Genomic DNA, 23,325 nt, shown 5'->3' with positions numbered 1-23,325 from the left:
CCGGGACTGCATACCACAGGTGCTCCAAGGCCAGTATGAATCTCACCAACGACTCATTGTCGAGCTCACCGAACGAATCTACCAGATTGACCCCAGTGCGGTGATTCCGACCGAGCTAACGCTAGACACGACCGAAACGAGCACTCTTACCTCTTCGCTTGATACGCCCCCTGAGGAAGAGGCCCAGATCTCACCCATGCAACCCAGGACCGTCCTCAACGAACCCATCTCTCAAGACGTCCAAGTGGTCATCACCCAGGAGATGCCAGTTAGTGAATGTGACATCCTGGATTCTGAGGTGAAGACTTTGACGGGCGTGGCGGTAAGGACCGCCACTCAGCAGCAAGCACGCACCGTGATCAGTACCCCAGAGGCTGGGTTGCAACTCACGTGGGCAGATGTTGCTGCGGGACGGAAGAGTCCTAGTGTCTTCAGCCAGACCTACAGTGCAGACCCTATCGTACCCCAAGTTACATCAACTCAGCAGGTAGTTACACAGGTTGTAATGAGTCAAGTGTCATCATCTCTACCTGCAACGCCGACTCTAGTTGCTGAATCAATAAAAGAAGAGAAAATTATTGTGGAACCACCAAGTGAATCCCCCGCCGTAGAAGAACCTGCTGTTGTCACCAGTCAGGCCTCACCGGCTGCTCACAAAGACGATAAGCAAGTTCGTGACCGAAGGAATCGTCAGCAACAGTTTGCCAAGACTCAGAAGTCTCAGAGTTTCGAGCAAGATGCCAAGACTACCCGACGTGTACAACAGCGAGATCGTCGCTACCGTAAAAAACAACCTGTGGAACAGCAGCCTGACCGCCAGAACCCGACAGAACCGCAAGAGGAAGTCTACTATGATGCTCCGAGTCGTAGAAACAGCCAGAGGAGTAGTCCAAGACGTTCCTCTACCAGGCCTAAGCAGAGTCCACAAGAAAGTCCAAAAGACACCCCGATGGTGACCCCTAAATCAAGTCCAGCAGAGAGTCCAAAGTCAAGCCCACAAGTACACCGGCGAGAACAAGAGAAAATGTCAAAAGTAGATGAACAAGACCAGCCTCTAACCAGTGTTGAAGAAGTGAAGTCATATCGGGCTCTGCCTACCACCATGTGGGATGGAAAAACAACTTATGCTGAAATTCTGAAAGGTAGACACGAAATGAAAGCAAGACAGGAAAGAGAACATGATGTAGAGGAGGCAGTAATGCTGTCAGACATACAAGCTCAACCTGAAGTACAAGAAGTCACTTTAACAGAGGTTTCTAGTCAGATTACCGAATCAGCTGTACAAACTATAGCCTCGACTGTGACTGAGTCTTCGACCAGTGTATGTGAAACTTTAGAATATGTTGAAGTTCCTCAGCAGGAATATACCATGCCTGAAGACATTGTACCTGTAGGTGAGGACGTAGAACCACAACCTGTGACTCAACAGGTAGAAGAGGTGCCTGCTGTGGTTATGCCACAATACCCTGACTATATTGAACAAACCACTTTCTTACCAGAAGGTGTTGAGATATCCCAGCCCCATGACCCCGCCTACCAACAAGCTGTCACCGCCTCCATGTTCCAGCATGGGTACTCCATGGATGTACAAACAATTCAGAGTCCTATCCAGGCAATGGAAAATTCAATGCAGGGTATTGTTATCAACAGCAACATCGATACTATGAATTTTTACCAGGGAATGAGTCAGTTCCCAGTTACTACAAGTTATATTCCGGAGGGTTTTGGCGTCCAGTCATTTGGACAAGTGGGCGACTATCAACAGACGAGCGAAGCTACTAATGAGTTCTCAAGTGCTACCCTTGACCAGTCACCTTCTGAAGAAACCCCCATGATAAGTATGATGACAACCCAACCCACTGTGACCCCACCCATGATGACCCCTCCAGAGACCCCTGAACAATACCAGGAGGATGAGGAAGAAATGGAGGCTGAAGAAGAAGTCCCATCCATGGTATTTGAACCTTCCTCTCTTGAAGAAGGTACCGAAGACCAGGCAGTTATTGAACCAAAACAGCCATGTGTCAGTGAAGCAGTTATGACTCCCATAACATCCGAGTCAATAGATAAGACTCCCATGACATCAGATTCAATAGATAAGACTCCCATGACAACAGAGTCAATAGATAAGAATCCCATGTCAACAGAGTCAATGGATAAGACTCCCATGACAACAGAATCAATAGATATGACTCCCATAACAATAGAGTCAATAGATAAGACTCCCATAACATCGGAGTCAGTAGATAAGTCAAAGTTGTCTTATGCTCAAATCCTTGCCATGGGTCTTAAGGCTGCCCCCTCAGCTGTCGTCACTCACACTTATGGAGCCTTGAAGTCAGTCATGTCATATGTCAAGGGACCACCTCCACCTGAAAAAGTGGCACCTACTGAACAGAAAGTGGAGTATGTGGAAGCTCCCAGCAAACCCAACATTGAACAGCAGACGACTGTAACTCAAGCTCCCACCTTCAACCACGATAGATCAAGAGGCAAAAAGAGGTCCTATGAGCCCAAGATCGAAGTGACAGCTGTGAAAGAATCCGAAGAACCCAAGAAAATGGAAGAATCGCAACGGATGGAACACTATATTCCTGGCCTTGTGTTCAAAGAAGGATCAGACAGACGCTCTAGGTCAAAGAGCGCCAGAAGAAAGCGAGGAGAAACGCCCACAGACACAGGTGAAGCTGTCAAGGAAAGAGAAGAAATAATTATAGATACCCTGAAGAAGGAAGTGATTAAGAGGGAAGACAAACCTATCAAGGTAAAGCAACCAAAGCTAGACCAGACCACAGTTACCTCAGTACCAGTTCAAGAAGCCAAGACTCAATCACCACGAATCACTCAAAAGAAAGATATAATTGTAACTGAAACTACCAGTGTAATTCTTCCCCAAAAGTGTGAAGAAAAGGAGCTCAAGAAAGACCAGGAAATTGTTACTAAGAAAATTGATGTAGCTGTCTCAAGTGCTGTCCTAGAAAGCAGTCGACCTGAAGATCCGAAAGTCCACGAGAGTGATGACAAGCGCAAGAAGAAGAAGAAGCGAAATAGATCCAACCCCAAAGACCAAGAAGATGATTTGGAAAAGGCCCTGAGGGAAATTGAAGAGATGGAAAAAAGTGGAAAGATTCAACCTCCTCCAGCCTCTAAACTTACACATGTAGAGGATGACAAACCAAAGAGACGAGGCTCCAAGAAGACCAGAAAAATGGAGCCAACCTCAGCATCCAAATCAACTGAACCAACATCAAGTGAGGCCACAGCTCAGCCAAAAGTAGAGCCCATAGCAAAACCAGAGAAGACAGAGAAGAAGGTTCTGAAGACCAAAACTGGTGAGCCAGAGAAAGAAGTGTGCCCTACAGTAAAGACTAGTGAGGCTGAAAAACGCAAGACAGAATTCAAGAAAACAAAGGGTGTGAGTTTCAACAAAGAAGAGAGTGAGATGCAGACACAGTTGCAGTCAGATGAAACCTTGGTGGAAGACATGCAGGTCCATACGGAGGAGCAGAGAATGTCCACCCCAACAGTTGTCCCTAAGCATACTGTGGAACCTGTAGTTGTATCAGTACCTGAGCAAGTGGCAGTGTCCTCTAACGATCCCCTTAACGATGTACCTGTTGACCTTGTACTTGATCCTCTACCTGACTTAATCACTCAAGCCCCAATAACTCCTGTAGATACTAGTTCTGTATCTCCAGTACAGACCTTCGCCTTCCCTTCTGAGACCATACAAGATAGTGCTGTTGTTGGGAAGGTTGGAGACATTTCATCAAAACGGGAGAAAAACGAGCCAGAACAATATTCTCAGGATGGTACAAACGTTGTGCCAGCAGAGATGGCGACCACAACCTGGTCAATCTCTAACCAAACCACCACCTGCATGGAACTTACGGACGTGGGACTTAAATCAATTTCCACTGAGGTGTCAAAGGACCTTAAACTAGATGTCTCTCAGTCTAAGGAGAAATCTCCAGTTAGGGTGACAGCCTCTGAATTTCCGATATCATATCGTCCAAGTGACCCAGTGGTGCTCCAGGAGGAAGGAAGTTTCAATCATGGGGAATTTCCTCAAAAGAGACGCATTACTCTAGACCATAAAACTCAAATATCTGAGGAGAAAATTATTAAAGCAAATAGGAAGAGAATGATCAAGAGAATTGTCATTATTGATGGAAAACCAGTGGAGACTGAGGAAGTGGTGGAGGAACCTGAAGAAGTCACTGAGGAAATGCTACAAGGTCTCCCAGCTGACTCCGTGATTACTGAGACCATCACAGAACCTGAGGTGGCTACAACTCTCCGAGACAAACCAGCTTTGACAAAGGGAACAGTGGCAAAAACACCTTCAGGAAACACCAGTACTGCAGTGTATACTGTCACCACAAAACCTGAGGTGACCACAACAACCACTCAAAGAGTTATTCGCAAGAGAATTATCAAGAAAATTGTTATTATTGATGGTAAACCAGTGGAGACTGAGGAAGTGGTGGAGGAACCTGAAGAAGTCACTGAGGAAATGCTTGAAAAACTGCCAGCTGACTCAGTGATTACTGAGACCATCACAAAACCTGAGGTGACCACAACAACCACTCGAAGAGTTATTCGCAAGAGAATTATCAAGAGAATTGTCATTATTGATGGTAAACCAGTGGAGACTGAGGAAGTGGTGGAGGAACCTGAAGAAGTCACTGAGGAAATGCTACAAGGTCTCCCAGCTGACTCAGTGATTACTGAGACCATAACAGAACCTGAGGTGACCACTACTCACAGAATCATCAGAAGGAGAATAATTAAGAAGATTATTATGGTAGATGGTAAACCAGTGGAGACTGAGGAAGTGGTGGAGGAACCTGAAGAAGTCACTGAGGAAATGTTTGAAAAATTGCCAGCTGACTCAGTGATTACTGAGACCATCACAGAACCTGAGGTGACCACAAAAACCACTCGAAGAGTTATTCGCAAGAGAATTATCAAGAGAATTGTCATTATTGATGGTAAACCAGTGGAGACTGAGGAAGTGGTGGAGGAACCTGAAGAAGTCATTGAGGAAATGCTACAAGGTCTCCCAGCTGACTCAGTGATTACTGAAACTGTTACAAAACCGGAAGTGAGAACCAGTCGTAAAATCATCAGAAGGAGAATCATCAAAAAGGTAGTTACTGTTGATGGTAAACCAATTAAAACAGAAGAAGTGGTTGAAGAACCCGAGGAAGTTACGGAGGAGATGATGGAAAGCTTGCCAACAGACTCGGTGATGAACGAATCCCTCGCAGGACCAGAAACTTCAAGAACTCGTGAAATCATTAGAAAAAGGAAAGTAAAAGTTATCATGGTTGATGGTAAGCCTGTGTTAAGTGATGAGCCCACCAGTAGTAGAGCTGTGAACAATGGAACTATAGCAGACACAGTAAGGTCCACTGTTGAGCCTATGGACCTTGACCAGCCCCAGGACAGACAAGGAGCTGTTCCAGAAAAACCCACAAATAGCCATGACATTGTTGATCATTCCACCGAGAGAGGTGTTGCTGTGTCATCTGCATCACTCAATACAAAGCGTAGAGTCACCCGTAAGAGAATTATAAAGATTGTCGTTATGGTAGATGGTAAACCAGTGGAGACTGAGGAAGTGGTGGAAGAACCTGAAGAAGTCACTGAGGAAATGCTACATGGTCTCCCAGCTGACTCAGTGATTACTGAGACCATCACAGAACCTGAGATGACCACAAAAACCACTCGAAGAGTTATTCGCAAGAGAATTGTCAAGAAAATTCTCATTATTGATGGTAAACCAGTGGAGACTGAGGAAGTGGTGGAGGAACCTGAAGAAGTCACTGAGGAAATGCTACATGGTCTCCCAGCTGACTCAGTGATTACTGAGACCATCACAGAACCTGAGATGACCACAAAAACCACTCGAAGAGTTATTCGCAAGAGAATTGTCAAGAAAATTCTCATTATTGATGGTAAACCAGTGGAGACTGAGGAAGTGGTGGAGGAACCTGAAGAAGTCACTGAGGAAATGCTACATGGTCTCCCAGCTGACTCAGTGATTACTGAGACCATCACAGAGCCTGAGGTGACCACTACCCATAGAATCATAAGAAGGAGAATAATTAAGAAGATTATTATGGTAGATGGTAAACCAGTGGAGACTGAGGAAGTGGTGGAGGAACCTGAAGAAGTCACTGAGGAATTGCTACAATGTCTCCCAGCTGACTCAGTGATTACTGAGACCATCACAGAGCCTGAGGTGACCACTACCCATAGAATCATAAGAAGGAGAATAATTAAGAAGATTATTATGGTAGATGGTAAACCAGTGGAGACTGAGGAAGTGGTGGAGGAACCTGAAGAAGTCACTGAGGAAATGCTTGAAAAGCTGTCAGCTGACTCAATGATTACTGAGACCATCACAGAGCCTGAGGTGACCACTACTCACAGAATTATCAGAAGGAGAATAATTAAGAAGATTATTATGGTAGATGGTAAACCAATGGAGATTGAGGAAGTGGTGGAGGAACCTGAAGAAGTCACTGAGGAAATGCTTGAAAAATTGCCAGCTGACTCAGTGATTACTAAGACCATCACAGAACCTGAGGTAACTAGAACTCTCCGAGACAAGCCAGCTTTGACAAAGGGAACAGTGGCAAAAACACCTTCAGGAAACACCAGTACTGCAGTGTATACTGTCACCACAAAACCTGAGGTGACCACAACAACCACTCGAAGAGTTATTCGCAAGAGAATTATCAAGAGAATTGTCATTATTGATGGTAAACCAGTGGAGACTGAGGAAGTGGTGGAGGAACCTGAAGAAGTCACTGAGGAAATGCTACAAGGTCTCCCAGCTGACTCAGTGATTACTGAGACCATCACAGAACCTGAGGTGACCACTACTCACAGAATCATAAGAAGGAGAATAATTAAGAAGACTATTATGGTAGATGGTAAACCAGTGGAGACTGAGGAAGTGGTGGAGGAACCTGAAGAAGTCACTGAGGAAATGCTACAAGGTCTCCCAGCTGACTCAGTGATTACTGAGACCATCACAGAGCCTGAGGTGACCACTACTCACAGAATCATAAGAAGGAGAATAATTAAGAAGATTATTATGGTAGATGGTAAACCAGTGGAGACAGAGGAAGTGGTGGAGGAACCTGAAGAAGTCACTGAGGAAATGCTACAAGGTCTCCCAGCTGACTCAGTGATTACTGAGACCATCACAGAACCTGAGGTGACCACTACTCACAGAATCATAAGAAGGAGAATAATTAAGAAGATTATTATGGTAGATGGTAAACCAGTGGAGACTGAGGAAGTGGTGGAGGAACCTGAAGAAGTCACTGAGGAAATGCTACAAGGTCTCCCAGCTGACTCAGTGATTACTGAGACCATCACAGAACCTGAGGTGACCACTACTCACAGAATCATAAGAAGGAGAATAATTAAGAAGATTATTATGGTAGATGGTAAACCAGTGGAGACTGAGGAAGTGGTGGAGGAACCTGAAGAAGTCACTGAGGAAATGCTACAAGGTCTCCCAGCTGACTCAGTGATTACTGAGACCATCACAGAACCTGAGGTGACCACTACTCACAGAATCATCAGAAGGAGAATAATTAAGAAGATTATTATGGTAGATGGTAAACCAGTGGAGACTGAGGAAGTGGTGGAGGAACCTGAAGAAGTCACTGAGGAAATGCTTGAAAAAGGTGTCAGCTGACTCAATGATTACTGAGACCATCACAGAGCCTGAGGTGACCACTACTCACAGAATCATCAGAAGGAGAATAATTAAGAAGATTATTATGGTAGATGGTAAACCAGTGGAGACTGAGGAAGTGGTGGAGGAACCTGAAGACAGTAGTGTGAAAATGAATGGTGTAAATACTACGCATGAGGTGGCAAGTGAAGTGGTATTGGCAGAACCAAAATGTGAACATTTAGAGGACAGTGTTGTGTCTGTAGAGAAAGCCAAAACGAAAACAGTTAAAAGGATTGTGATGATTGAAGGCAAGCCTGTTGAAACCGAACTAGAGGTATATAAACCGTGTGAATTAATGGAGGAAACACCCACTCCTCATATAGCCAAAACAAACACTAGTGACACCACACATGAGGGTGCAGTAGGGGCAAAACCTGTATTTGCTTTACCATTACCAGACCATTCTAATGACTGGATGGAGTTAATTGAGGGAGGGGGCTTTACACTCGAAGATGAAGATGAACCAGAAGTTTGTACCGTTCTCGAGTCGACTGATGTACCTGTCACTGTCCCAGAGCTAGTTCGGGAAATATCACCCAAAGATGACACAGTGCGAATACAGGAAAGCAAATTGGTGTCTACCCCACTAGCCGTTGGTGTAGGTCGTGTTGAGAACGTTATCCTACATGAATCTGATAATGTCAAAGAATCTAAACCCCGCTCTACTGAAGAAGCTGTAGATGCTAAACCTGCATTTGGGCTGATTATGCCTGATCATGCCAACGATTGGCTAGAAATCCTGGAGGAAGGAGGATTCACACTTGAGGATGAAGATGAACCAACTGCCCCTGAAGTAAACATGCCTGAGATTACTCCTCCTCAAGTGGCTAAAGAGCCACCATCAGTCAATGAGCCTCAAGTGGAGGAGAAACCACAAGAAAAACCATTATTTAATCTTCCCGTACCAGATCATGCCAATGACTGGATGGAAATTATTGCAGAAGGAGGCTTTACACTGGATGATGAAGAAGAAGAACAAGAGGTAGCCATCTCACAGACCTCTACACAAGTTACTACTAATGTGTTTATCAGCCCAGAAGTTAGTGACAAAAAGCAACCAGGAAAAGAACAAGAACTGTTTGTTGGTGTTAGTGCTCCTGTGCCTGCAGGAGAGAGAAAAGATGTAGAAAATCCTAAAGTACAAGAGCCAGAATCTTGCAAAAACCCAGTGATGCCTAAACCATTTGGCCTTCCTCTTCCTGATCATGCAGATGACTGGTTAGAAATAATAAAAGAGGGCGGATTTACCCTTGATGATGAAGATGAGGAACCAATAGCTGAAGAACCTGCCAGACAACCTGAGCCTGACACTAGTGTTCCTTCCTCCACAGCCACCACTGTGCCAGAGAAGCTAGACATTGCTGCTGATACTCAAGTGACTCGTCCTGTCTTTGGTCTTCCCATTCCTGATCATGCTAATGATTTCATGGAAATAATAGAAGGTGGAGGTTTCACACTCGATTCAGAATCTGATGAGGAAAAACTCCCTGAGACAACTGAGGACCTCCCAGCCATTATAACAAAGCACAAGGAAACTCCAGATTCAGTGGTTAACACCCAAACATGGTCGGCTGTCACTCGGCCTCAACACTTGGTTCATCCCACTGATACATCACAACAGGAGCCAAAACAGGAAAAATTACCAGTTAAAGAGACAACTGAATCTTCCAAACAAACTATCCCTGAAGGAGAACCACAGAAACCACAAGATGGGGACAATTTTTCTTATGCATGTGCTTTGTCATTTGGTAAAGTTGTTGCCAAAGAGGAACCTAAGGAAGAGCCTAAGAAACCATACCAGTACCGAGCCCCGCCATCAGTTGTGGAAGATCACACCGAAGAGAATCCTCTTGTTGAAGCCAAGAAGGATGCTGACGGGTTTGAGGGGATTTTTTCCAAGAAGAAGAAGCGCCGCAGGAAGATGGGTAGTGAATCAGAACCAGAGCCAGCTGCCACTGAGCACACAAACCCTGAAGTGCCACCCGAGACTAAGGAAACTCAGCCACCAAAACAGGCAGAGAAGGTATTGGAAAAAGTGCAAGCCTCTGAGACTGTAAGTGAACCAACCAGCACTGTGCAGACTGATGTGGTTTCTGAGGAGATAACTGTTAAGAAGTCTGATAAGGAATCAGCTCAATCACCAAAGCAACCTGAGAAACCAGAGAAGAAGAAGAAAAAGAAAAAGCTTAAGGCAAAAGAAGAGGAAGATGAAATTGAAAAAGCTCTGCAAGAAATATCAAAAATTGAAAAAGAAAAACCCTCAAAGAGAGACAAGAGAGGGAATGTTGAAGTGACCAGCGTTGTTGAGACTGACCTCGCAGATGTGATAATGAAGACATCTGTTGAGGAGCTGGAGCCTGAGTCCCCAGTGAAGAAAAAGACTGACTCTGTACCCAAAATTAAAGAACAAAAACCAGAGTCTCCCACAAAACAAAAGAGTGATGTTGTACCAAAGATTACAGAGCAGACAACAGAATCAGAAATTGCTGTGGTGCAGCTTAGTGTAGATGAGAATGTTCCAACTGAAAACCCACATCCAAAGCCCAAGATGCCAGTTGAAGCTGACTTCTCCAAGATCACGCAAGCGCCAACAGAGCCCGAGGGCTTTATGACAGCAATCCTTTCCGTTAATCCAGGAAATCCACGTCCCACTAGTCCACATAATCCAATCGATGACCCCAATGAGATTATTTTAACTCCTCAGTGGATGCGACAGAGACCAATAACTCGCACTTCCAGCACAGAGGAAAAGATCAAAACTCCACTTGAAGAGCGAAAACAGCTGTTTAAGACCAAAAGTGCGCCCCTTGAAAGTACTTTAAGTGATATTAGTTACGGTACGGACTCAAAAGACTCTGTTCCTGGCACATCACATGGCAGACACTCACAGCTCATGGAAGAAGATTCCTCAAGTGTATTTGCAAGTAGTGTACTTCCATTAGTGCCTGGGGATGAGTATTATAAGAATAAAAAGAAGAGGCCAAAGAAAGGAAAGGGTAAGAAAGGTGACGAGGATAGAGACAGTGACCCTAAAGATAAGAATTATGATGACACAGAATTATCCAGAGAAGCGGAAAACTTAGAGTCTCAGGAAGGATATCTGACACCTGAAAGTGTGGACAACCAAGATGATAGTGATCATACTCCCCCAGAAGCCAGAGATGAGGTTAAGGTTGAAGAAGAACTGGACAAACTTTTAATGCTAAGAACAGAAGTTCAGCAAAAGCCTTTGGTTGAAGATACTGATGATGAGAGAGAAGAGCCAGTGGAAGCTGTAGTTCCACTTGCTGAACCTATAAAAGAATCTCAACCTGAAGTCTTGGCTGTGAAAGAACAAGATGTTCAGACAAAGCCACAAGAGGAAACAAATATTTTGGAAGAAAAAATTCATCTTGAATCTTCTAAAGAATTTGAAATGGTTCCCCGTCCAGGGGAAGAAGAAACAATGGAGAAGAAACCAGTGGAAGGAGTTACTGTGTCAGAGACTGTTGAACCTGTTCCTGAAAATGGACTTGTGTCAAAGGAATTTGACTTGGAATGCTTGGTATTAGAGGAAGACATTTCAAAGCACCAAGAACCATCTGGTAAGGAAGAATCGCTTGGATTACAGAAAATTGTGCCTAACATTGAAGAAGCCCTTCAAGAAGCCATGACATCTGAATTAGAAGCTCCCAATGGTAACCAACCTGTTCAGCAACCGGTGGAGCCCAAGCCTAAGTTTGCACTTCCCATGCCTGAACATGTTGATGATTGGATGGACATCATCAAAGATGGTGGATTTACTCTAGAAGATGAAGAAGAGCTTCCTGATGAGGACAGAACAGAAGAAGGGGATTCTGGTCATGGGGCTGCAACGGTAGAAGAAGACCTTTCACTCGTTACAACCACCATTGAAGACAAGTCGATGGAGAGTCTGGAAGTCACTCCAGAAGAGAGTGAGATCAGTGTGCCTCCAGACATGGGGCTCCCTGACAGCAGTTGGCATGAACCTCAGTCAGAAGATGACTCTGGGTTCAGCTTTGCGGGGACCTCTGAGCACTTGGAACCTGTGGGGTCAAGTCAGTCAAAATCATACGCCAACATTCTCATTCATGCTCCGGCTGTCGTTGCAGAGGAACTAACTGAAGACTCCAAGAAGCCTTATGTTTTCCACACCCCAACTATTGTGCAGAAGGAGGAGAGTTCTAATGAAAATGACAAAGTTGCTGCTGAGGTGGATGAGGAAGGATTTACAGCATTTGTGTCCAAGAGGGAGAGATACAGGAGAAAGACTCACAGCACTTCTGGCATTACCGAGGAAATTGAGGAGACTGTAAAAGCCATCATGGAAGAAGTCACCAAGAAGGACCCCATTAAGATTACGAAAGAAGCAATAAAGGAAGTGATGAGTGCAGACATGGAGGAAGTCGAGAGTGAGGGTGAAATAAGTTTCCTTGAATTACCAAGACCCAAGAGAAGTAAATCGAGGCAAAGATCAAGGTCAAAGAGATCATCCAAGATGTCTGAGTCGGAGCAGGAGATAGATCAGATAGTTGCGGCAATTGAAAGAGGAGAGGCGCCCCCAAAACCCAAGGATGTGATCGAGTATGAACATAAACTGTCTGCCGCTTTTTATCTTGGTTCTGAGCTGTGGTATGACGTGTTTGGTATACGTGACGCTGAAACGTACTACCAGAAGTATCTTGTTACAAAGTCCAAAGAGGAAAATAAACCACCTGTTCCTGTTGTTGACTCCCACGAAATTGAAGTCCAGCCTGATGTGATGGAACCAGCAGTAGAAGATAATCCATTGTCACAAAAAACTGTTGCCAAGCAGAGAGAGTTAGTGCCAGTAGCAGTAGAAGTTCCAGCAGCAGTAGAAGTTCCAGCAGCAGCAGAAGTTCCAGCAGCAGCAGAAGTGCCAGCTGCAGTAGAAGTTTCAGCAGCAGTAGATATTCCAGCAACAGTAGAACTTCCAGCAGCATTAGAAGTTCCAGTAACAAAGGAACCAGAAACACAAACGACTGAAATTACCCATGTGTCAACAGAAACAATAACTGAGACAGTGGACTTCATGTCAACAACAACAGGGACTGTAAATATGCAAGCAGAAGTTACTCCAGAACCAACAAATTCAGTACCACAATCTGTAGAGGTTATTTCAGTGAAACAGACGCCTGTTGACTTAGATTCCACAAGATATGACATGAAGGAAATTCAAGAGTCTGAGACTAAGTACTATGAATATGTCTCACAACTACAAAAGAAATCTCTTATTCCAGAGGAAACTCACACTCCTGAGTCATCAGTCACAGAATGCCATATTGTGGAATGCGACAATCCTGTGATGGGTACAAGTCTCATAGTTGAAACTGTTGAGGAAAATAGTCAAGGAGTTACACAAACTGTGGTAGATAGAGTTGAAGCTAAAGACAAAACTGTGATTGATAGAGTTGAAGCTAGAGACAAAACTGTGACAGATAAGAATGAAGCAGTATCGGTATCACAAGCATCACTGGTGATTGATGCCCACCAACATGTAAAGGGATATAACATGTCATTGATCAGGGAGGCTGAGACACAGTACGAGGAGTATTTAGTACAGACAGATAAATTGGTTGAGACAGAAGAAACAGTTTTGCCTGAAGTAGAGCCACAACAGACATCCCCAACAGTTGAAGAAGCTCTACAACATGAGAAGGCCCATTATAATATGCCAGAAATTCTAGAGGCTGAGACACAGTATCAGGAATCCTTGGTGCAGTCAGAGAAAGAAATTAAGGCTGAAGATAATGTAGGTTTACCTGATTCACAACAAACATCAGGAAAATCTACATTTATTCAACATGAAAAGGCCAGTTATAATATGCCAGAACTCCTGCAAGCTGAAACTCAATATCAAGAGTTCTTGGTGCAATCAGAGGAGGTGGTCGAGACTGAAAATAATGTAATAGAGTCCCAGCAGCCAACACCAGCAACAGATAAAGATACTGTACAACATGAACAGATCAGCTATAACATGCCACATATTCTCCAGGCTGAGACACAGTACCAGGAATACTTGGTACAGTCAGAGAAGCTAGCTGAGAGAGAAGATACCCCAGATTTACCAAAGATACAGACAGAACAAATCTGTGAAGAGAAGCATGATCCAGAAGTACATATCACTGTAAAGAAAAATGGAGAGCAGGTAGTTCCCAGTCCCCCAGTTCTGCCAATACCTGAAGCGTCATCATCAATAAGTAGTTATGACATGCCTACCATCCACATGGCAGAGACTAAGTATCAGGAGTATCTGGCTCAGACTGAAGAAACCACTTCTTGGGCTAGTGTTGTTGCTCTTGGGAAGCCAGTAGTTGTAGAAGAGGAGGTAACGACACCCCAGGACGAGAAGTCCTTCATCTTGTACCAGACCAAAATGGTCAAGGTTGTGGTTACAGATGAAGAACCGCCTAAACCACTGGTGCCTGTGTCAGCAGATGAAGAAGGCTTCACAGAATTTGTCTCAAAGCAAGAAAGGCGGCGTCGATTACGTTCGTCTTGCTCTGAAGAGCCTGAAGAGGCTGTGAAAGACATTGTGCCTTATATTCCAAGAATAGAATTACCAGAAGTAGAGATTGTAGAAGAACCAGAGCAGGTGGAGGTGCAAGAAACAGTAGAGAATCAGCCTGAAGTGAAACCAGTCGAAGAAGAAAGTATGGTGGAAACAATTGAAATATCAGTGAGGTCAAGGAAGCACCATGACAGTCACAGAAGAAGCCAGCGTCATCGTGTATCAGAAGCTGAAAGAGAAGTAGATGATATTCTTCGCTACATGGGTCGTGAGGAGCTGTTACAAAAATATGCCATCCACGACTCCTTCTGGTATGAGAAGTGTCTCGCGGATGATAGTGAACGAAAATATTATGAAATGATGGCCAGGGTTCCTGACACTGTCCTGGAGCAAAATATTCCAAGTGAAGAAGAGGCTCCTGACACTATTCTTGAGCCTGAAATTCCAAGCCAAGTAGATGTGACAACAAGTCAGACACAAGAAGAGTACATTGTTCCCACCCTTCCAGCAACACCCACTACTACCACCACCTTGCATTCTTCCCCACCTCTCACTCATGCTACTAGTGAATGTACCATTCCTGAGCTAACCTCATCCTTCTCATATGACATGGCAGCAATTAATGAAGCTGAGTCAAGGTTTTATGAATATCTGAGCAAAAGACAGACGACTGCAGTAGAAGAAACTTTAGATCGTGAAAAGGAAGCAGAAGTCTCCACACATTCTAAGGAGGAGACAGTTGTAGTGGATGAAATTACTTTGCCGCAGAAATCTGCCAATGTTACCGAACCAACATCATATGTCGATGTTACCGAACCAACATCATCTGCCGATATTACTAAACCAACATCATCTGCTGATGTTACTGAACCAACATCATCTGCCGATGATACTGAACCAACATCAACTGAACTTGGCCCACAGATATTAGCAATAACCGATGATGTTCTCATCAGTGACTCTGAGAGGTATGACCACTCTGCCATCCTGCATGCTGAAACTGAGTACCAGGAATATCTGGTCCAATCAGATAAGTCACAGCTCATGAAGGACCAGTTTGTCTTATCACCAGAGAGGATAATAAATGATCAGACTTCTGGAGAAACAGAGTCCTCGGCTCCCATAATTCCTGAAACTTCAACTGTAATGAGTTATGACATGCCTGCCATCCAGAAAGCCGAGACTAGCTATCAGGAATATTTGGCACGGGCTGAGGGTGCCACTTCATGGGCTGCTGTTGTGGCTCGTGGGAAACCAGTCGTCAAGGAGGAAGAGGAGGAGGCACCCAAGGATGAAAGATCCTTCATCCTGTACCATACCAAGACAGTCAAGGTTGTAGTTGCTGATGAAGAACCAGCTCCCAGACCACAGGTGCCTACAGCAACAGATGAAGAAGGTTTCACTGAATATGTGTCAAAGCAAGAGCGTCGTCGTCGATTGAGATCATCGTGTTCAGAGGATCCTGAAGATAGCGTGAAAGATATTGTGCCTTATATACCAAGAATGGAATTACCAGAAGTAGAAATTGTTCAGGAATTAGAAGAAGTTAAACCAGAACCACCTGTAGCAGATGAGCAAGATGTAAAAAGTGAAACAGAAGAGCCTGTTCTTCCAGCTCTTGAAAAAGCGTATAGATTCAAGGAGAGACACCATAAACGTAGCCGCTCACGTGTGTCAGAGGCAGAACAGGAGGTGGACGAGATTCTGCGTCAAATGGATCGGGAAGAAGTCCTACAGAAGAATGCCACTCATGACTTCTTCGTGTGCAACCAGTGGATGTACAACGATGCTGAGAAGAACTACTTTGAAATGTTAGCCAAGCTCAAGATAGCTAAGGTTGATCTGGTGAGTGAACTTTTGGAGAAGGGTGATGATGAGGATGAGGATGACGATGATGCCTCTGGGTCATCTCATGGGCCTCCACCAGCTTCTGACGATAAAGGTGGTCGCCCAGCGAGAACATATCAGACTGAAATCATGCAGGCTGACGTTCCTCATGGTTTAGCAAACTGGACTGATGAGAGCACATATCTTTCTTTAACCCCAAATCTCCCAGACCAAGTAACTATCACTAGTTCCCCAAGCACTAATACGACCCAGACCCGACAGACTCACACTCTGACCATGACACAGACTTCAGATTCCACTAGTAAGACTACCATGACAATAATCAGCGAGAAGGCAGCTCCCCTGCAGGCCCCTTGTCAAGCCAATACAACACTCGCCCAGCACAGAGAGCACCAGGTGTGATGCCTTCAGCACTGCACGCGCGTGTGTGTGTGTGTGTTTAATGTCCCTCACCCTTCTTAGAGTTTGATCTTGATAAATCCTCTTTAGGTAAAAATATGGAAATATGATTTGTTAGTGACCTTTTTTTAAACCTGCTTGAGTTTGAGACCCTAATGATATATACTGTATATATATAGTCTGTAGCGAACTGTGTTATATTTTTCGAGTTCCCATAGTGTTATGCATCAGAATTACCTGTAGTGAATTACTTAGTTCCTCTGTCTGCAGCGTTAGTTTACAAATACCTCTTCCTCTGCGTGCCTAGTAGGACTTGGTATCCTCAGGGCTGTACTACCGAGTCCTTTATACTTTTAGAAATATCCTGAAAACCCTGTGGACTTCAAACGTTTGCAGAGCTCACAGTAGACTTGCTCTTCTTTTAACTGTGTATTCCTTCCAGTGGAGAAAAAAAGATTATTAAAAGAGTTGGGAGTATTATATCAACTCGGCCAGAGAAGGGGATTTCAGGATGAATGATAAAAATTTAAAACTTTTAATGCATAGCAGCACTCTACATAACGATGGACCTCGTAGCTTGTGTGTGGTCATAGGTGTTGACTATTGAGATTTTTGGAAGATAATTGGTAGTACAGTATTTGCATGTTGTTTATTATATTTGATGTTTGAAGTAACAGTAATTTTCTTTATTTTGTTGTCATTTATTTTACCAGTATGCATTTAGAAGTGTCCCACTCTGATGAATGTGATTACAATACTGTACTGTATTAAGCAAGCTGGTCTGTACTACCTTGTTTGAAATACATGATATTACAGTAATTATAAATATATTAATAAACATTACAGTAGCAATTAAAAATAAAAGAAAGAGTTGGGCCCTTCAAGAAATGGGGTGAATTATTTAGTATACTTTACACTAACAAAAATATTAGTCACGTTTTGCCTATTTTATACAATTTGTTTTATAAATATTGATCCTTTTATTCATCAACATGTATTTTATAATTCTTTGTTTTTCATACAGTATATTTATTTTCCAATATTTTCCAGCAAAATCATATAATGTCTCAAACTTTTTTCTTTCTTTTTTTCATTTGTGATCTTTTGTTCAAATACAAAATTTGGTAAGTTGAAATTCTGGGTCTTTACTTTATTGTTGATATCACCCATGATAAATTTCACTCGGGGTGTTTGTAATCAGGTTCAACTTTAAGTTGCAGTCAGGGGAGTGTATTTCACCTCATGTTTTCAACCAAACTCAGAGGTTTTAATCACTCCAGCTAAAATAAATGCCAGAGCTCAGTAATTACCGCTGAACGTGGTCCACTAGGCACAAGTTTGGGGGTGGATAGGTTTGTAGGTTAGGTTAGATGCAGGCTGAAGAAATGACCAAATTTAGTTTTTTTTTCCAATCCTCTCCTGCTTCTGTACCCTGCAGGTGGAACAAAATCAAGAGCAAACATACAGACTCTCCCTTCATTAACTATGATTCATTTATTCATACTGTTATAATAGACACCTTGGTAGTCCCCTTCCCCAATAAGGCTCTCAATCACCCACTTTATAGGTACAGTAGTATTCAGTCAGGCACATTGTTGTTTCATGGACGTCCTCCAACTCAAATCATGTTATTATCCTCACAACATTCCGGACATTTTTTTTTTTTTTTTTACTCCTGTATTCCTGTACCACGTGATCTGACCCCCCCCTCCTGTCTCTGCCCAACACATACCGTACCTCCATATTTCTGTGTTATTTAACCTACACGTTATTCTTGAGGATGTCATTTCAATCACTTCTAAATTGATCCTTCCTCTTGCATCACTGTCCCATCTATAATATTGTCACCTCGGTAATTCCTCGTACATTACATCACCATCAACCAAATCTCTTTCTTTGCACATTTATTGATTTACTTGTTGCTGTCTTTCCCTTCACTACTCTGCAATTCAATTCATCATATACTGTTACATTTGTCGGCATGTCCACTCACTAGTTTCTGAAATACATTCATCCACACTTATTTCCCAACATTTGTAAATTTCCTTATAAACTACTTACCTGAACAATATCATTCATATACGTACAGCAGTTGACTCATCTCCCCTAACTTGCTCACCCCCTTCACTATCATTCTGACTCTCGCCTCACCTTCAACCCCACTTGAGAAAATCTTTGAACAAACTTGGTGACATTACTGTACATATCCTTGACTCAGTCTTCCTTCCACTTGTAACTATTTTTTTATCTTTTCTTGACTAACTCTTTTAAAAACACATGCTGCTTTCTCTCGATAAATATTTTGGCCAGCATTCAGTAATTTCATGTTTACTCCCATACATATCCAGCACATCTCACATCTCTCTTCTGTGAAAACTCACATGACCTACTATACACTATCACATACTCTAATAGACCTATACACTCCACAAGCAAAGTCTTCCTCTACTCCAGAATATATTTTACTATTGATCATTTACGTAAATTCTTGATATCCACACTTTCTTACTTTTCTTAACCCACACTGCATATGTTACACTTCTTTCCATGATGTCTCCACTCCGTGTTTGCCCCGGTATACTCGACAGGCTTATTTTGTTAATTCCTATCATCATCTTTCCCATTTTGCTGGAGAAATTATACATGTTGTCTGTCATTCCTCTGGTATCACTCTTAGTCATGCATAAACTGTCCGTTCATGTCATTCATTCTATCATATTTAATCCCCCCATCCAGGCATGAAACCACACATTATAAGTCCTTCAACACTTTTAACACAAACAGGATAATATAGGCTGTGTCTTTGTACAGGATGACTTTGGTTTAGAGTTTTAAGCACACTACTGTATCTTTATGGTCAACTTCATATAGGGGGGCAGTTGTTTGTTGTAGTTGATTAATTACTAAGGTCAGTGTTTTTTGAGCACACTCTCTGACTTATAAGAAAGAAGCTTTATGTGAATGAAAACTATTGAACATATACTACACTATATACTGTACGGTAGGTTAAAATGAAAACATGTGGAGAAATACGTATAATGTTTCCCTCTATATGTTGAGCCAGAATATGTACAAAATTTAAGACACAGTAAGTATTGGATGGCCCTAAATTTCACATTTGCGAGAATTTAGCAAATACGGTAAATAAACAAGTGTTTTTTTATATTATTTTATTTTATCATGTCATTGGCATTTGGATGAAGCATGAGTTACAGTAATTCGATTTTGGAAAGTGTTGCATTATGGAATGATTTTTATTTATTTTTTTATGTATTATTTGTGTGTTATAATGCTTGTGATTAGAGTTGTTTCTTACTATTGTTGAAAATGTGTCCTCCCCTCTCCTTCCCCCTCAGATTGGAAGCTCATAATATCTTAAAAATATTGCCCTTCATTAAAGGTAATTCCTGTTCAAGGTATTTATACCCAGGTGTTTCAGAGTCCCTGCAGCAGAATATAATATTTTTCTTTTGGGAATATTAATTAATTGTGGTTCCCTGTCTTCCCTGGAGCAGGAGGCCAAGAAGAAAGTGTCCTCAGCACAAGACAAACTTGAGAGCTTCCAGGATAGAATCAAGGCTCTTGTGGACTTTACCATTGTTGAACAGTTGACCACCATACAGGTACAGTACAGTATAATTAACTTAGTATTTTGTAGGGATTTTTATTCTATAAATTTTGTCCATTTAGAAAAGTTACATGTCTTGAAGGTGTACACTAAATCTTAGATGATATTGATGTTAAGGTGAATTGTGGGCTTCATAAGATGCACTATTATATTTACCATACATGCAAAGACTGTCTACTTTACTTTCTGCATAATGACAGTCTCTATTGCCACAGATGATGTACTCAGACTGGCAATGTTCACCCGTAGTAATCTATTTACACCAGTCTCATAAGGCTGCTCAAGGTCCCAGACATACTACTGTAGTACATTACAGTAATTGTTCCCTAAAAGTTGAGGAAATCTGCTTTTTTCCCCTCTTTGTCCATTCAACTCTGTGTTCATAAACAATTTCAGTCACTGTGTTAAAACTATACAGATTTCACTTCTTTTAATCATGGGTTAAATCTTATGGTGGCCTTCATCAATGGATGTTACTGCAAGGGCAGCAACCATTATCATTGGACATGTCATATCCTTTACATTCCATTATCGAATAATTTGGTGGCCCCTTTTCTTTTGTGGAATTTCCATAAACAACTCCCATTGGGTTACAGTACATTTCCTTTGTTAATCATATCAAATATGTTTACATATCTTGTACTGTATAGACACTAATATCTGCCATATTGATTTTTTTTTGTACAATATTGAGAATATTTTTAGTGCAAGTTGAATTTAAGATGTTATTCTACAGTACATACTGTACTATTTGTTATGTTGTGGGTTAGGTCAGTAAAAGTGTGAGTGTCAACCTAATAATTTTCATATTGTAGAAAAGGCAGTGTTGTCTTTTTAACGAAATAGTTAAATCTCCTCCTTAACTAGCAATAATTGTCATGAAAAATTTCCCTAATTGCTTTGTGAATTCTGTATGGTATTATAAAAAAAATTTAAACATAAAAAAATAATTGGGCTGAAGCCATTTAGTGAACTAAGCCTTAGATATTTTCAGTAATTATTCCCCCATAAAGTTTTTCATCAGTAAATTATTTGACCTTTGTTTTTGTTCATTTGATTCAGCGCCGGGTTTACCAAGCAACGTTCACTGGATTACCTATACCTTGTACTGTATGTTAAAACTTGCGATAGCTAAAATAAGTGTTTCTCTAGATTTATATATTGTGCCACTGCTGTACTGGCCAGAAATTACATAATTTTACAGCTATTTGAAATAATTTTTATTTTGAGGATGTTTTATTCAAACTCCTCATGCTAGTTTTACAACATCGTTTATATCAACGTAAAATTTTGAATACAGGTACAGGTATTCTTTGTTTATTATTTTATCTTAGTTTCTTTTATTGTTGAATACCATTTTTATGTTCTCGCCCATCAATATTATTTTTTTATTGGACCATCAGTGTTTTTAAATTAGATATACCATACTGTACATGTAAACATAGTACAGGTATCTTAAGCCCTATACAGTAACTATTTTTCTCACATTTGCCAGTTTTTCCCAGTGTAACCAAAAGTAAACAAAGCTGCAAGTAAAAGCTCGTGGTGGTACAGCGGTAACGCACATCGGTAATTCTCACCAATATGTCAAAGGTTCGAGCCTCGGCCCTGACACATGTGAGAAGGGTGTTATCCAGTATGACCCTCACTACCAAACACCACAGGTTTCCCGGTCCCCGGTTTCCTCCTGTACTAGCAATGGATAAACCGCCCAAACGGCTAGTAAGCTGATAAGTGGCGAATAGATGATGAAAAAAAAAAAATAAATAAAAATAAATAAATAAATATATAAATTGGATACAAATATTTTTTACCTGTACTGTATATCCCCAACAAAAAATATCGGAGTACGTAGCTGTTTCAAGTTTAGTTTCCACTCTATAGATGTGTGATAGATTTATTTATTTATGGGGGGGGGAAGAGTTTATTATGATTTATTTATTTATTTTTTATTTATTTATTTTTGCTGAGGATTACCCCGGTAGTGAATATGTCGCTAGGTCAAGTGCTTCTAGTGTTATAGTCATTTTGGATTGTCTGGGGATATATAATTTTTAATAGTTCTTCTTTTTAGAGGTGTTAAACTGTAGATGTTTTTGTGTAGATGAGAATGAAGTAAATTTCATAATTGAGATATAAATTGACTCAACTCATTCATGTTTCCTATAACACAGACACTAATAATCGAGATGAACCAACTTGAAGATGATTTGAACCACCTGGAAGAAAGAGAAAAGACTATGGAACAAGACAGTGAAATGCAAAACATGCACGCCGTGGTCTCTGGTCTGAGGATGCGACTTAAGACTATGCGTTCTCAAGCCGAGTACAAGAAATCAGAAATAGAGGTAACTTGTGAACAATATTTTCTTAATAGTAAATCATTTTTCATCATTTGTGTGTAAATTCAGTCAGGTACAGTATAGTATATTAATAATTCGTTACGTAATCACAGCTAATCCATGCAAGTATGGAAAATGGCTGTAAATCTTTGATGATGATGGTAGTGACTCTTCATTTGGTGTCACTTTGTACCCCTGTTTAGTAATCTATCTTGGTGTTTTAAAAAAGAACCACGTCATAGTTTTCATATGGTGAGTGAACCGTTTGTTAAGAGTTTACCAGGTTGAAGGAAACTTATTGTGGTTGCTTGGAGAGGTGAAAGCAAGAGTGATGGAGATAAATACTTTTTTGGTAGATGGTGATATAGAATACAAATGAGAGGTGAGTTGGCTGCTGTTAACAGATGATACAGCTTTTTGCAGGTGACTCAAAGGAAAAGTTAAAAGTCTTATTGGCTCAGTTTTGAAGAGTATGTTCTAAGTGAGAGTATAATACGTACCTATACTGTAGTGAATGGGTAGAAAAATAAAATAATTAAAAAATATTAATAAAGGAGTCAGGAAGAAATAAGTGTTAACTTATATGGAAATAGAATGAGGAAATTGGGATGTTTTAGTTATAAGGAAATGGAATAGCAAATGGAACACTGAGCAGCTGAGCGGAATCACAGATTAAGAGAGGGGAAGAGGGGAATATGGTTGGTGGGCCGAGAAGTGTATGATGAGAAAGAACTGTATGATGGGGGGAGAACATTGTTACATGAGGGAGAGAACAGGTCAGGGTTTACTTAAGTAATGCATATTGAAAGAA

At 41.7% G+C, this 23,325-nt stretch overlaps 1 protein-coding gene across 9 annotated transcripts in view; it reads left to right on the top strand.

The window, feature by feature from the left end:
* LOC121880357 (nesprin-1-like) overlaps positions 1 to 23,325 on the top strand; it is a 258,059-nt gene that overhangs the window by 156,276 nt on the left and 78,458 nt on the right. For 5 of the 9 annotated variants that reach the window (XM_042387526.1, XM_042387519.1, XM_042387534.1 and 2 more), the window contains exons 50-54: positions 20 to 4,573; positions 6,707 to 7,060; positions 7,758 to 16,541; positions 20,060 to 20,167; positions 22,347 to 22,520. In XM_042387526.1, coding sequence (XP_042243460.1) covers positions 20 to 4,573; positions 6,707 to 7,060; positions 7,758 to 16,541; positions 20,060 to 20,167; positions 22,347 to 22,520 — 13,974 coding nt within the window. Of the gene's footprint in view, positions 1 to 19; positions 4,754 to 6,706; positions 7,061 to 7,757; positions 16,542 to 20,059; positions 20,168 to 22,346; positions 22,521 to 23,325 lie in introns of all 9 variants that reach the window. The other 4 variants (XM_042387565.1, XM_042387541.1, XM_042387574.1 and 1 more) reach the window with 4 other exon arrangements.

The sequence above is a fragment of the Homarus americanus genome, unplaced genomic scaffold (genome assembly GCF_018991925.1).
Source record: "Homarus americanus isolate GMGI-L3 unplaced genomic scaffold, GMGI_Hamer_2.0 scaffold50564, whole genome shotgun sequence".
NCBI lineage: Eukaryota > Metazoa > Arthropoda > Malacostraca > Decapoda > Nephropidae > Homarus > Homarus americanus.
This window is presented reverse-complemented; position numbering and strand designations above follow the sequence as displayed.